A 14,386-nucleotide genomic window follows, 5' to 3' on the forward strand; every position below is an offset into this window, starting at 1 on the left:
AAAAAAAAAAAAAAAAAAGAAAGGTAAAGGAATTCCTTAGCATCACAAAGCTGATAAAAATCAAAAAGGAATGCCAAAAACACTGCAGGTTTTCTATGTTCAGAGGATCTAGACACTGAATACCCAGGACAAGGGGAGTCCTCCTTATGTGTTCTAGGGGTCAGGGCATCATGTGGTGCTTGTACCACACTCCTATTATTTATATTACTGAAAGCAATCGCAGGATGGAGTTCTCTCTGACACAGACATACACGGTAGCCATTGCGATGTCTCTTTCGGAAAGGCTGGGTTTAGTTGACTTAGGTGCAGCGGGTAATTCAATCTCAAACTTGGGCAGCTTTGACATAGTGCCAGCCTGTTTAGGGGGAAAAAAGTTTTAGGAAAAACTTATTAAACCCTTTTGATGTTTCACCATTCCCTACGTAAAACCAACAAGGATAAACATAGACTTTGGATCCTTTCCACCGTCCCCTGTGTCCCCTCATGGCCTATCTGCCCAGCATAAAATGAATGGCTCAATGAGCTGATGGGTACAGAGTGCCCTCTAGTGGTCAGAGCGTGACATTACGGCTGGAGGAACCTGTCCCTAACGTGCCTGACACATTAGGATGCTACCAGCAACAGGGGACAACTGGGGAAATGTGGTTTTTTCAGGGGAGGCTTCCTCTTACCCTAAAGTGAAAAGGCTGCAGGACATTCTCCAGGACCGTGGTAGACAGCAAGATCACGGCGCTCTCGGGGCAGTACATGTACCAATTCACATTGAGACTGTGGCTCTTCAAGAGTTTCAGGCTCCGTTTCTCTGGTAATACCTGAAGCAGAGTTTAAGAACCAGGATCTTCATTTAAAAAACAGCAAACTAATCCCAGCACTTTGGGAGGCCGAGGTGGGCAGATCACCTGAGGTCAGGAGTTCTAAACCAGCCTGGACAAAATGGTGAAACCCCGTCTCTACTAAAAATACAAAAATCAGCCGGACGTGGTGGCACATGCCTGTAATCCCAGCTACTCGGGACGCGGAGGCACAAGAATTGCTTGAATGAACCTGGGAGGCGGAGGTTGCAATGAGTCAAGATTGCACCATCACACTCCAGTGTGAATGACAGAGCAAGACTCAGTCTCAATAAATAAATAAATCAATAACAGCAAACTGTCAGAAGATTCTTACAGTGCACTCTGAGAATAAAAAGCAGAAGAAATCCACTAAGTGAAATGAACATTCTTACTTGTACTTATTACAGCTGCTACTTCACCAGCCCTGTGCTTGGTGCTTTACATGCTTGGGCATGTGGAGCACATGGATACACCTAAGAGCAATTTACAACAAAATTCTCCTCATCCGGGAAATGACCAAAAGAAACTGACACCTCCAGGGCCCCATGTATTAACTCGGCCACCTCCCAGGCCATGGCAGATCTGCCTTCTACTTGGCCTCCATCTCGACTCCAGTCTACACTGGGCCTGGGAGGAGCTCCCTTCTTCTAGCAGATGTGTTCATAAGACTGCATACAAATGCGGTACTTTATAATCCAGGCACATTTTAAATGTACCGTAAATATTCTGCTATTACGGAACACTGTATAGAGCCCCCAAGACATAAATGCTCATGGTACACTGCACTGAAGAACTGCTGTGCAAGTCAGAGGCAGGAGCCAGAAGCTTCTTAATAACTATAATAACTAGGATGTGCTAGAGTCTTCTTTCTTTTTAACTTTTTTCTTGAAGACCTGAAGCCATCTAGGTAACCTTAAGGTATACTTTCCCACTGCAGAGAACAGAAAGACTTTTAAATGATTACCATAGGGAACTCCTCCATAAAGCAAGCCACCCTTCCCATGCAATCACATGTACAAAATTCTATTTCTGTGTGTATGGAATTTGTCTAAAGTTTGTTTAAAGTTCTCTTATTGGTCATTACAATTTTTCTGGGGGGGGGGATGGAGTTTAGTTCTTGCTGCCCAGGCTGGAGTGCAATGGCAAAGTCTCGGCTCACTGCAACCTCTGCCTCCCAGGTTCAAGGGATTCTCCTGCCTCAGCCTCCCAAGTAGCTGGGATTACAGGCGCCCGCCACCACACCCAGCTAATTTTTGTATTTTTATTTTGAGACAGTAGAGACAACGCTTAGTAGAAATGGGGCTTAATAGAGACGGGGCTTTACCATGGTGGCCAGGCTGGTCTCGAACTCCTGACCTCAGGTGATCGCCCATCTTGGCCTCCCAAAGTGCTAGGATTACAGGCATGAGCCGCCGCGCCCAGCCAGTCATTACTAAGATTTCGATGATGGCCTTACACCGTGGCATTAACGCACAGGTGTATTTTCTCTATCTATACATTCTAAATTATATTGCTTTCATTAGGTCAATAAAATCAAAACCTGAAAGAACTCTTAACACCCTCTGAATTAGTTCCACTTAGAGATCTCAGAAGCATGCTCAATAGGTCAGGAAGCTGGAAAAGATGAAAAGAAACAGGCAAGTACATCAAAGGACACGATCCACAGAGTGGAAAGGTGACCTCCGGATTCGGAGAAAATACTTGCAAATTGTATCTCTAAGAAGGTGTTACTATCAGAATATATAAAGAACTATAATTCAACAAATAATAATAATTTGATTTTTTAAATAGGCACAATGACCCGAATTAGTCATTTCTCCAAAGATGATACACAAAGTGGCCAACACACACACAAGTGCTCAACATCACTAATCAACAAAGAGCACAAATCAAAACCACAATTAAGATGGCTCTTATAAAAAAAAAAAAAAAAAAAAAAAAACCCAGCAAGCGTTGGTGAGGATATGGAGAAACTGGGACCCTTGTACACTTGGAGGGATTGCAAAATGGTGTAACTGCTATGGAAAACAGTATAGCAGTTCCCTACAACATTAAGAAACAGAACTACCATCTGCTCCAGCAATCTCACTCTGGGTATAAATCTAAAAGACCTGAAAACAGGATCTTGAAGAGGTATCTGCATACCTGTACTGACAGCAGCACTATTCACAATGGCCAAGAGGTGGACACAACCCAAATGTCCCTCAACAGATGAACGGATAAGCAAAATGTGGTGTATACACTCAATGCGATACTCTCAGTCTTAAAAAGGAAACCCTATCACGTGCTATGGCATGGGGGAACCTTTAGGACATTATGGTAGATGAAATAAGCCAGTCACAAAGGGACAAATACTGTATAATTTCACTTATATGAAGCATAAAAGGTAATCAAATTTGGCTGGACACAGTGGCTCATGCCTGTAATCCCAACACTTTGGAAGGCTGAGGTGAGTGGATCACCTGACATCAGGAGTTCAAGACCAGCTTGGCCAACAGGGTGAAATCCCATCTCTACCAAAAATACAAAAATTAGCCAAGCGTGGTGGCACACACCTGTAATCACAGCTATTAGGGAGGCTGAGACGGGAGAATCACCTGAACCCAGGAGGGAGAGGTTGCAGTGAGCTGAGATCACGCCACTGCATTCCAGCCTGGGCGCCAGAGCGAGACTCCATCTCAAAAAAAAAAGGAGTCAAATTCATAGAAACAGAAAGTAAAATAGAGATTGTTGGGGCTGCAAGGAAGGGATAAAGGGGAGTTGTTTACTGGATACAGTTTTGGTTTCACAAGATGAAAAAAGTTCTGCAGCTATTTCATAACAAACAATGTGAATGAATATACTTAACACTACTGAACTGAACACTTAAAAACAATTAAGATGATAAATGTTATATGTTTTTTACCACAGTAAAAAAAATTTTGGCCACACACAGTGGCTCGTGCCCATAAATCCCAGCACCTGGGACGCCAAGGCAGGAGAATGGCTTGAGCCTAGGAGTTCAAGACCAGTCTAGGCAACATGGCAAGACCTCATCCCTACAAAAAAAAAAAAAAAAAGGAAAAAAAATTAGTTGCGCGTGCTGGCACACACCTGTAGTTCCAGCTACTCGGGAAGCTGAGGTGGGAGGACTACGTGAGGCTAGGAGGTCGAGGCTGCAGTGAGCCGTGATTGTGCCACAGTACTCCAGCCTGGGTGACAGAGATCCTGTCTCAAAATAATTATCACAAAATAAAAAAACTTTAAGAGGCAGTTAGCAAAATACAAATGGACAATATACAAATGAAAAGATGCTTACTTCCCTAGTAATGTAAAATGCAAATTAAAATGTCTTTCAGCCAGGCGTGGTGGCTCACGCCTGTAATCCCAGAACTTTAGGGGGCCGAGATAGGTGGATTATTTAAGGCCAAGGGTTCAAGAACAGCCTGGCCAACGTGGTGAAACCCCACCCCTACTAAAAATACAAAAATTAGCCAGGCGTGGTGGTGGGCACCTGTAGACCCAGCTACTTGGGAGGCTGAGACAGGAGAATTGCTTGAACCCAAGAGGTGGAGGAGCCGAGATAGTGCCACTGCATTCCAGCCTGGGCGACAGAGTGAGACTGTCTCAAAAAAAAAAAGAAAAAAGAAAAGTCTGCCTCTCAGGTTGACAAATGTCTATGGACTGATAATATCCAGTTCTCCTAAAGGCATGAAAAGCAGAAGTTCCTATATTGCTAGTGAAAATGCACGTCTAAAAGAAATTTGGTGATACCGGTTCAGCTTTTCAGATGTTCATACCTATACTGCAACTCTCCCTCTAACATAAAGAAGTGTGTACAAGAATGTTACTGAAGGGTTATTTGTAATCACAAAAAAATGGAAAACCAGCCAATGTCCAACAACAAAAAATTGGTTAAGCCGCAGTCCATCCATACAGTGGAATACTACCCAGTCAGAATAAAATACAGAATGATGTCCAAGATACACTTTGGAGAGGAAAAAAAAAAAAAACTAGCTGCAAAAGTTTATATACAACATTCCCCTTTTTGTTAAAAAGAAGTTTGTATGTATTTACTTTTAAAAATGGAGGAATATGCACCAAACTGTTCATAATAATTATTTATTGGGATTATAGGGAACATTTGCTTTCCATATTATGTATCCTGCAATGTTTGAATGTTGTTTTAAGTTTTAGGGTCGGGAATAGGCGTGAAGGTTTGTTACACAGGTAAACTCATGTCACGAGCGTTTGTGGTACAGATCATGTCATCACCCAGGTATTAAGTCCAGTCCCCAATAGTTATCTTTTCTGCTCCTCTCCCTCCTCCCACCCTCCCCTGCTCAAGTAGACCCCCGTGTTTGTTGTTTCCTTCTTTGCATTCATAACTTATCATTTAGCTCCCACTCAGAAGTGAGAACATGTGGTTTAGGTTTTCTGTTCCTGTGTTAATTTGCTAAGGATGATGGCCTCCAGCTCCGCCCATGTTCCCACAAAAGACATGATCTTGTTCATTTTTATGGCTGCACAGTATTCCATGGTATATATGTACCACATTTTCTTTATCCAATCTGTCACTCATGGGCATTTAGGTTGATTCTATGCGTTTGCTACTGTGAACAGTGCTTCAGTGAACATTCACGTGCATGTGCCTTTACGGTAGAATAATTTACATTCCTCTGCATATACACCCAGTAATGGGGCTGCTAGGTCAAACGATAGTTCTGCTTTTAGCTCTCTGAGGAATCGCCATACTGTTTTCCACAAAGGTTGAACTAATTTACACTCCCAGCAACAGTGCATAAGGGTTCCCTTTTCTCCACAACCTTGCCAACATCTGTTACTCTTTGACTTTTTTATAATAGCTGTGCTGACTAGTGTGAGATAGTATCTCATTGTGGTTTTGATTTGCATTTCTCTAACGATCAGTGATGTTGAGCTTTTTTATGTTTGTTGCTCGCATGTATGTCTTCTTTTAAAAAGTGTCTGCTCATGTCCTTTGCCCACTTTTTTTTGAGATGGAGTCTTGCTCTGTTGCCCAGGCTGGAGCGCAGTGGCACCATCTCAGCTCACTGCAACCTCTGCTTCCCAGGTTCAAGCAATTCTCTGGCCTCAGCCTCCCTAGCAGCTGGGATTACAGGTACCTGCCACCACACCTGGCTAATTTTTGTATTTTTCATAGAGATGGGGTTTCGTCATGTTTGCCACGCTGGCCTCGAACTCCTGACCTCAGGTGATCTGCACGCCTCAGCCTCCCAAAGTGCTGGGATTACAGGTGTGAGCCACTGCGCCTGACCTTTGCCCACTTTTTAATGAAGTTTTTTTGTTTGTTTGTTTGAGATGGGGTCTCACTATCATCCAGGCTGGAGTACAGTGGTGTGAGCTTGGCTCACTGCAACCTCCTGCCTCCTGGGCTCAAGCAGTCCTCCCATTTCAGCCTCCCAAGTAGCTGGGACTACAGGTGCACCCCACCACACCTGACTAACATTTTGTATTTTTTATAGAGATGGGATTTCATCATGTTGGCCTGGCTGGTCTCACACTCCTGGACTCAAGCCATCCGCCCACCTTGGCCTTCCAAACAGCTGGAATTACAGGCATGGGCCACCAAGCCCCCCCCCGCCCCCCGCTTTTTTTTTTTTAAGGTATTACTTGCAATTAGAAAAAAAAAAAAGAATAAAATCCCCAGCGAGAGACTAAAGCTGAGTGCTGCAGCTCATGCCTGAAATCCTGGCACTTTGGGAGGCCAAGGCAGGAGTCGAGGTTAGGAGCTTGACACCAGCCTGGGTAACATAGCGAGACTTCATCTCCACAAAAAAATTTAAAAATTAGCCAGGGCCGGGCGCAGTGGCTCACGCCTGTAATCGCAGCACTCTGGGAGGCCGAGGCGGGCAGATCACCTGAGGTCAGGAGTTCGAGACCAGCCTCAACATGGTGAAACCCCGTCTCTACTAAAAATACAAAATTAGCCAGGCATGGTGGCGCACGCCTGTAATCGCAGCTACTCACGAGGCTGAGGCAGGAGAATCACTTGAACCTGGGAGGTGGAGGTTGTGGTGAGCTGAGATCATGCCATCGCACTCCAGCCTGGGCAGTAAGAGCAAAACGCCATCTCAAAAAAAAAATAAAATAAAATAAAATAAAATAATAAAAATAAAAATTAGCCAGGCATGATGGTACATGCATGTAGTCCTACCTACTCAGGAGGCTGAGGCAGGAGGATTGCTTGAGCCCAGGAGTTTGAGATTACAGTGAGCCACGATGATGCCACTGCACTGCAGCCTGGGCAACAGAGCAAGATTCCATCTCTAAAAAATGCTAAAAAAAAAAAAATTCTCTTCAGTACTGAATTCAAAAGGCTGCCAGAATGCTATCACTGAACTTTTACCAACAAACATAAATGATAAACATAATACCTGGTAAAATTCGATTCCTTGATCTGTTATGAAGACAATTTCAGTAGAACTAGTCCAGCAGAATCCTAGAATGTTGGCATTCTTAGTCTAAGAAAAATTTTTTAAAAACATTTTTAATTAATAAGAAAAAATATATATAACTGTGCAAAAGCTTAACAATCTCTGCAGTTTGTCATTCTTTAATGAAAGTTCCTCGGAAAGTTTACTAATTAACAAAACAAATTTTATTTGAAATACTATGTTCCCTGATTTTTGCCCGTAACTCTTCATTCAAGAACCTGAATCCTAATTCCTTCTACTAAACAGAACAGGGGAAGTGTGTGTTTTGTAGAAAGGCAACCAACCAGAGCTCACAGACAGCAGCTTCTACCTACAGGAATCACCGTACTGCCGACATTCTTAGTCACCCATGTTACAAAGGCTGTTATTACAAATGTACAAAGGCCTAAGGGTCTTTAGCGAGTGTTGACCAAAGTGGGCTGAGGACCCTGAGACACACGCCCTACTCGCTCAAGGGCAGATAGGGCTGAGCAGGGCTGGGCTGAGGGCCTCCTCACACGGGGCCACCGCAGGGCAGGGGGACAGTGGTGGGGACGCACCTCTCCTCATTGAATAGTCCACCCTGAACTCCACTGAGCAAAACAGCCACAAAGATGCAGAAAGCCCTACCCCAACCACTAGCAGCCTCTGTCAGCGCCCAGGGTGCCACACTGCCACTTTTAGCTCAGCTCCCTCTAGCCTAGTTTACGACACCCAGCAAATCTCATTAATGTGGATTAGAAGCAACACCTGGGGGAAGCAAGAAAGAAAGGACAAGACAAAGACAACAAATTGAGGAAAGGAAACTTCAGGAAAGAGAAAAAGAAACTCCTCACCAGAAACCTCCACTCCATGTGGCTGTGAGGGATCCCAGGGCCCAGACCCAGATGTGCTGTCGGCCCAGTGAGGAGAAAAAGGGCAAGACAGACGACAGCCCCCAAGGGCTGGCACCACTGGGTGTTCACCACGCGTCATCCATTGAACCCTCCCCGCTCCAAAGGAACAAGCTTTCAAACTCAGAAAACTGTTCAATGTCACAAAGCAAACACCTCGCCTGACTCCAGTTCTGGAATCAACATGAGGGACGGTCTGACTTCAAGTCTGTGCTCCCTGTGGCCCCGATGCCCCCCGTTCTCCACAACATCACCCAGCTCAACACCACTGATGCCAGCCGCTGAGAAAGGGCCTGGGGTCATACCTTGCACTCCTGTGTGTATTCCAGCTGGGAATTATCAGGGATAAAATTACAAAAATCCTGAAAGGAAAAACACACACATACACACAAATTTGGATTAGGCAGCATACTGCCAACCTATGTTGGCATACTACAAGAAAGAGATAAATATTAACTTAAAAAGTGACCAGAAAATAACTGAAGACAACCCAAACATAGGAAAGATAAAAAGACCAATTCGGATCATCTGTCTCAACAGCAGCAGGCTTACGATTCAGTTTTTTTTTTAAGTTAATACAAATATTCAGTTACAGTTTAGTAACTCCTTTCCAAATTCATTCCTCAAGCAGCTGATCTCAGAGAAATGTGTTGCTGCACTTACTAAGAGGCTTCCCCAAGTTTAACACTTAAAACTGATGGAAGAAACCACGAGAGGCTCCTGCCTGTTTGGAACAGCCTTCCCTCTACTCTACAAACAGCAATGGCGAACATTTACAAGGGCTAAAGTGCTTGCAGGCTGTTTCGACTTGGAATATCTGCTCCTATCAGATCTAGCACTCAGAAATGAGAGATGAGAAGGCTAATTCACAAAGTAGCCAAAAATATACCTCACACAGTCTATGCTGCTAGCTATCAAGCAATACAAAAGACACACAAAGTTCCAAATTACTTTTTAACAATTTTTAAGGGAGGCTGAGGTGGGAGAATCACTTGAGCCTGAGAGATCGAGGCTGCAGTGAGCCGAGATCACATCACGGCACTCCAGCCTGGGCAACGAAGGAAGACTGGCTCAAAAAAAAATGTTTAATGTAATTTAAAAATCAAACTAAGGTCATTTTTTTTTAACCCACTCGAATGTCTTTTTCGTTTTTGAAGGCTCTAATACAATGCAACATAACTACACCTTTCACAACAGTAAGATAATAAGTTTCCTTTAACACTGAAAATTTGCAATTCCTTCTCTTCCAAATGCATTTCTAATGCCCTTTAATGCTATATTTTAAAGATAAGTCTTACCACAGTCTTTGATGTCCTCTGAACAGCCAATATCTTATTTTCTAAGGAAAACTTAATGCACTTCACTTCTCCTTTGTCATCCATTCTTTAAGAAGAAAGAATGTGTTAGTAGTTAAATAATCTAATTCTAGCTACTATCATTTATTGAAAAGGCAAAAGACACAACCTATATTCAGGAGGCAGCAAATTCTAGTCTAAAATTAAAGTTATGTTTCGGAAGCCATCGGTAGGACCTCTTTCAAACTACCAAATCCAACTGGAAACAACTTGCTGGGAAAACAAGTGATTGAAGAATTGAGATCACACACACACATCACCTGAGAATTGTTCGCAACATAAATAACTATAGACCCGCACAGGAGCCTTCTCCATGACTGCTGTTTCTCTCTCACAGCAAAGCTTCTGGAAAGAACTATTTACTTGTGCATCTCACAGCGTATTCATTATGCAAACCTGCGATGCACCAGATGGCTCCACTAAAGTGTCTCATGACCGCCTCAGACAGAAGTTAAAAAGTGAACTCAGCTGGGCACAGTGGCCTACACCTGTAATCCCAGCACTGTGAGAGGATGGAGGAGGATCACAGGAGTTCAAGACCTGCCTCTATTCAAATACATACTTTTTTAAATTAAAAATTCATTTTAAAAAAGCAAACTCAAGGGATGGATTACAGAGGGGCTCAAGGAAACTTTTCAGGGTCTGAATATGTTCATTGCCTTGACTGTGGTGATGGTTTCATGGGTATATACATGTCAAAACTCACATATTGTATAATATTAAGTGTGTACAGTTTATTGTGTGCCAACTATGTCTCAATAAAGCTGCTTTTAAATTTTTTTTTTTTTTTTTTTTTGCAATGGAGTCTTGCTCTGTCGCCCAGGCTACAATGCAGTGGCACGATCTCGGCTCACTGCAACCTCTGCCTCTCAGGTTCACGTGATTCTCCTGCCTCAGCGTCCTGAGTAGCTGGGATTTCAGGTTCGCACCACCACACCCGGCTAATTTTTGTATTTTTGGTAGAGATGGGGGTGTCACCATGTTGGCCAGGCTGGTCTCGAACTCCTGATCTCAAGTGATCCGCCCACCTTGGCCTCCCAAAGTGCTGGCATTACAGATGTGAGCCACCGTGCCCAGTCTAAAAACTCTTTTTAAGTTAAATTCAGTACCTTCCCCCCTCCCCCACAAACTTCTCAGAGTCCTCAATCTAGATTATCATGGGCTCACTCTCGTTTTCCACACCCAACCAACCCCCGAGTCTTACCAGAGACCCATCTTCCTAAGTATCCCTTGACTGCCTATGCAGTGCCACTCTACATCGCCAGAGCTCCGCTCTTCACCACACCTGGCTCGGCTGACTGCTACTCTCCATGGTATCCCTAACTCTGACAGGCTCCCAACTAAGCCAGCCTCGTGCTGTGAACAGCATGATCTTTCCAAACACTCACACGATCATGCCACACGCCACCTGACATGTCAATAAGATAAAGCTCTAACTCCATAGGAGAATACGTAAGTTTCAAGCTGACCCCTGCCAGTGGCCACACCACCACCATTTCCCTTCCCTGTAGACACACCCTGTGTAACTTTCAGTTACATAGACCTGGAGTTCCCCAAAACACCATGCTCAAACCCCATCCACACTTTAAAACCCCATCCATACTTTAAAAAACTTTGCTTAGGCCAGGTGCAGTAGCTCATGCCTGTAATCCTAGCACTGTGGGAGGCCAAGGTGGATCGCTCGAGGTCAGGAGTTTGAAACCAGCCTGGCCAACGTGGTGAAACCCATCTCTACTAAAAATACAAAAAAATTAGCCAGGCGTGGTGGCGGGCGCCTGTAATCCCAGCTACTTGGGAGGCTGAAGCAGGAGAATCGCCTGCACCTGGGAGGCAGAGGGTGCAGTCAACCAAGATCTCACCAATGCACTCCAGCTGGGCACAGGAGGCGCCCTCTCTCAAAAAAAAAAAAAAAAAAAAAAGACAGTTTCTCATTAACACAGGCCAACAGTAAAATTAAGTCACTACTGAACTGAGGGCCTACATTAAACTTTCACCTTCTGTAAGCACCAGCGTTAACGTGGCCAGATAGCTTATCATCCAAATCGAGCCACTTCTGAAAGTGAAAGGGGCTGTTCAACAGTGCAAACTGTGACCATGCAGTCACCTTAAGTAGCAGTCATGATTTTCTTATATTACTACCTGAGAAACAATGAATCTCCTTCACCTGCTACTCTGGAAATACCTGGGCTAAAGAAACGAAGGCCCTCCTCTGTCAACAAACCGGAAATGGGCACATCTTCACGCTGACTTGTTAATTTCCAGTGCCAGGAAGTGGGTGCCCACTTTAGAAGTATTTGGCTCCCAAATGAAATGCTCCAGATATTCCACTCTGACAAGAGGTGCTAGTAAGTGCCACTAAGACCCTCCCTACAGACAGGGATTCCATGTGCGCACACACACTTCAGGCCTCTTAGGGCAGGCCAAATGACTAAATTATAAAAAACCTTTTGAATTAGAAAAACGCCATTCTGTTTACATGATAAAATGATCTTAAAGTGTCTTTGACGTTACCTAAATGAGATGGGATTCCTATCATCTGGGCCTTTAACTACCACACCAGTAGCTCCACCAGATCGAACAGCAAAAACCTGAGAGGCAAAAGCAGCAAGGTTAATAGCCTGAACTCTGAAAGGATCTAAACTCATCAGCCGACCCGCAAGCGATTATATCCGTTATACACTACCCTGGGTTCAACTAAAGTAACACATATCAAGGTACAGATGTTTGGCTGCTCATGTGAATTTTAAAAACCAAGAGCAGAGAGCGAAAAGGATGCCACTCCAAGTGTGGCCCACTGTGCCACACTGGGTCGGCCCGAGGCTCCAAGTTCTAAGGCCGGTTCGTGCATCAGCACCGCTGATGCGCTTGAAGTAGCCTTTTCCCCTTTTACAAAATTACAAGGAAGATAAAAATTTCGACGTCTAAAACCTTGACTGAGAGTGTAACTAATGACAAAGACAACAAAAGAAGCCTAGAAAAGACGGGCGAGCCAACAGTTGAGACACTGGCCACGATGCCACTGCGTCCGCGCAGCTGGTTCGGGGGTCCAGCCCCGGGGTCACCTGCGAGGACACCTGGCCGCGGCTGAGCCCACCCAACAGGGAAAGAGCGTGCGCCGCCTCCCGCGCTGGGACAGGACCGGACAGGAGGGGACGCTCGGGCCTGGTGGCGCGAGACCGGCCTTGGTGCGCCCACGACCCCGGCAGGGCCGCGCGGGGGAGGAAGGCGCGGGCCGCCGGACCTGCTTGTTGGCCTCATCGAAGAAGACGCAGTTGACAGGGTTCGCCTTCTCGAACTGCACCGGCCGCTCGCACAGCTCCAGGTAGTAGTCCTCCTCGCCCATGGCGGGCGCCGCGACCGCGGTGGGGGCCCCGAGGGCGGCAGCCAGCGTGGAGCGGGGCTCGCGGTGGAGCCCGGCCCGAACTGTGGTGGTGGCTGCGGCTGCGACTGCTGCTCTGGGCCCGGCGCGGACGCCGCTTCCTGGTGCCACGCCCCCACCCCGCCCACCACGTGACCCGCGGTCCTCTGCGCTTAAACGGGCAGCGTCTGGCGGCGGTGGGGCCCACCGGCCGTAACCACGCCCCACCCGGTGCTGGAGGCTCCTCCCCTCTCCCCGAGGGCGCGAGGAACGCGGCGGCATGACCCGGAAGCCCGTGTGGTTCCCCGCGAACGGAGGGCGGCGGGGCCGCCAACCCTACGCTGCTGCAGGTTCCTGCGCGCGGCTCGGTCGCCCCTGCCCCGGCCTGTCCCCTGGCGTAGGACCGTTCCCGGTCTAGGAAAGGCTCCTCCTTGCTTTCGGGAGGATTTCCCAAGCGCCTCCTGCGCCGGAGTTCCAGCCTCTGGGAGCTTCGTCAGGAAGAAGGGGCTGAAGGCTCGCTGAGCAGGTGCAGGGGCGCCAGAGACCGTCTCCAACCGCCTCAGCGCTTCTGCGGGCTCTTCCGCTGGAGCCAGAAACCGAATTGACAAGAGAAAAGCATACACACTTTATAAGTTTTTCATGGGGACCTTGAAAAGAGAGTGAGGTCTGAAGAAGTGGCCAAAGCAAGATGCTTTTATACTTTTTAGACAAAGAATGATGCATTTGAGAAGAAAGCACAAAAGGCATCTGGTTAGGAGCGATACATTTCTAAGGGAGTCACTAGGAAAAATCTTCGGGGGTGTAAAACTAGTGGAAGATAAGTACTACTTGGGAAGTTCATTTATTCAGGTCCATTGCAGCCCCAACTCCCAGTCTCTGGTGATAAGGGCTATTTTCTGGCCCGGGTACAGAGAGGGTACCACTCCCAGAGGAATCTTTACTGCTTGTTCCCTGTAGGAAATGACAGGCCATCTAGCCTTTTCTGAAACTACAATTTCTCCAGTGTTTTTAGCTCAAAATAATATACCAATTTTTGGACATATTTTGGGATAGCACATCCTTACTCCTTCCTAGTAACAGGGAAACCTAATTTTACTTGATAAGAAACATGAAATTTACCATGTTAGCCCCTTTTTTTTGTTTCAGAGGCAGAGTCTCTCTCTGCCCAGATTGGAGTGGAGTGGTGCGATCACGGCTCACTGCACCCTCAATCTCCCATCTCAGCCTTCCAAGTAGCTGGGACCACAGGTGCATGCCACCACACTTGGCTCGTTTTTTTATTATTATGTTTTGTAGAGACAGAGTTCTCTGTTGCCCAGGCTGGTCTCAAACTCCTGGCCTCAAGTGATTCTCCCACTGACAGTGCTCAGCCCCCATGTTAACCCTTTTTTTATTATTATTATTATTTTTTTTATTTTATTTTGAGATGGAGTTTCGTTCTTGTTGCCCAGGCTGGAGTGCAATGGCCCTGTCTCGGTTCACCGCAACCGCCACCTCCCAGGTTCAAGCAATT

General features: G+C 45.9%; 1 protein-coding gene across 2 annotated transcripts in view; it reads right to left on the bottom strand.

Moving 5' to 3' along the window:
- Window positions 1–13,007, bottom strand: part of LOC105545235 (chromosome unknown open reading frame, human C18orf8) — a 28,541-nt gene extending 15,534 nt beyond the window's left edge. Inside the window, exons 1-7 of one of the 2 annotated variants that reach the window (XM_011988085.1) lie at window positions 12,757–13,007; window positions 12,027–12,103; window positions 9,459–9,543; window positions 8,466–8,522; window positions 7,229–7,315; window positions 672–812; window positions 252–355 (exon numbers count right to left, since the gene is read on the bottom strand). In XM_011988085.1, coding sequence (XP_011843475.1) covers window positions 252–355; window positions 672–812; window positions 7,229–7,315; window positions 8,466–8,522; window positions 9,459–9,543; window positions 12,027–12,103; window positions 12,757–12,858 — 653 coding nt within the window. In that variant the 5' untranslated portion in view covers window positions 12,859–13,007. The remainder of the gene's footprint in view (window positions 1–251; window positions 356–671; window positions 813–7,228; window positions 7,316–8,465; window positions 8,523–9,458; window positions 9,544–12,026; window positions 12,104–12,756) is intronic. The other variant, XM_011988086.1, reaches the window with a different exon arrangement.
- Window positions 13,008–14,386: the final 1,379 nt, after the last annotated feature.

This window comes from Mandrillus leucophaeus, unplaced genomic scaffold (assembly GCF_000951045.1).
Source record: "Mandrillus leucophaeus isolate KB7577 unplaced genomic scaffold, Mleu.le_1.0 Scaffold322, whole genome shotgun sequence".
NCBI lineage: Eukaryota > Metazoa > Chordata > Mammalia > Primates > Cercopithecidae > Mandrillus > Mandrillus leucophaeus.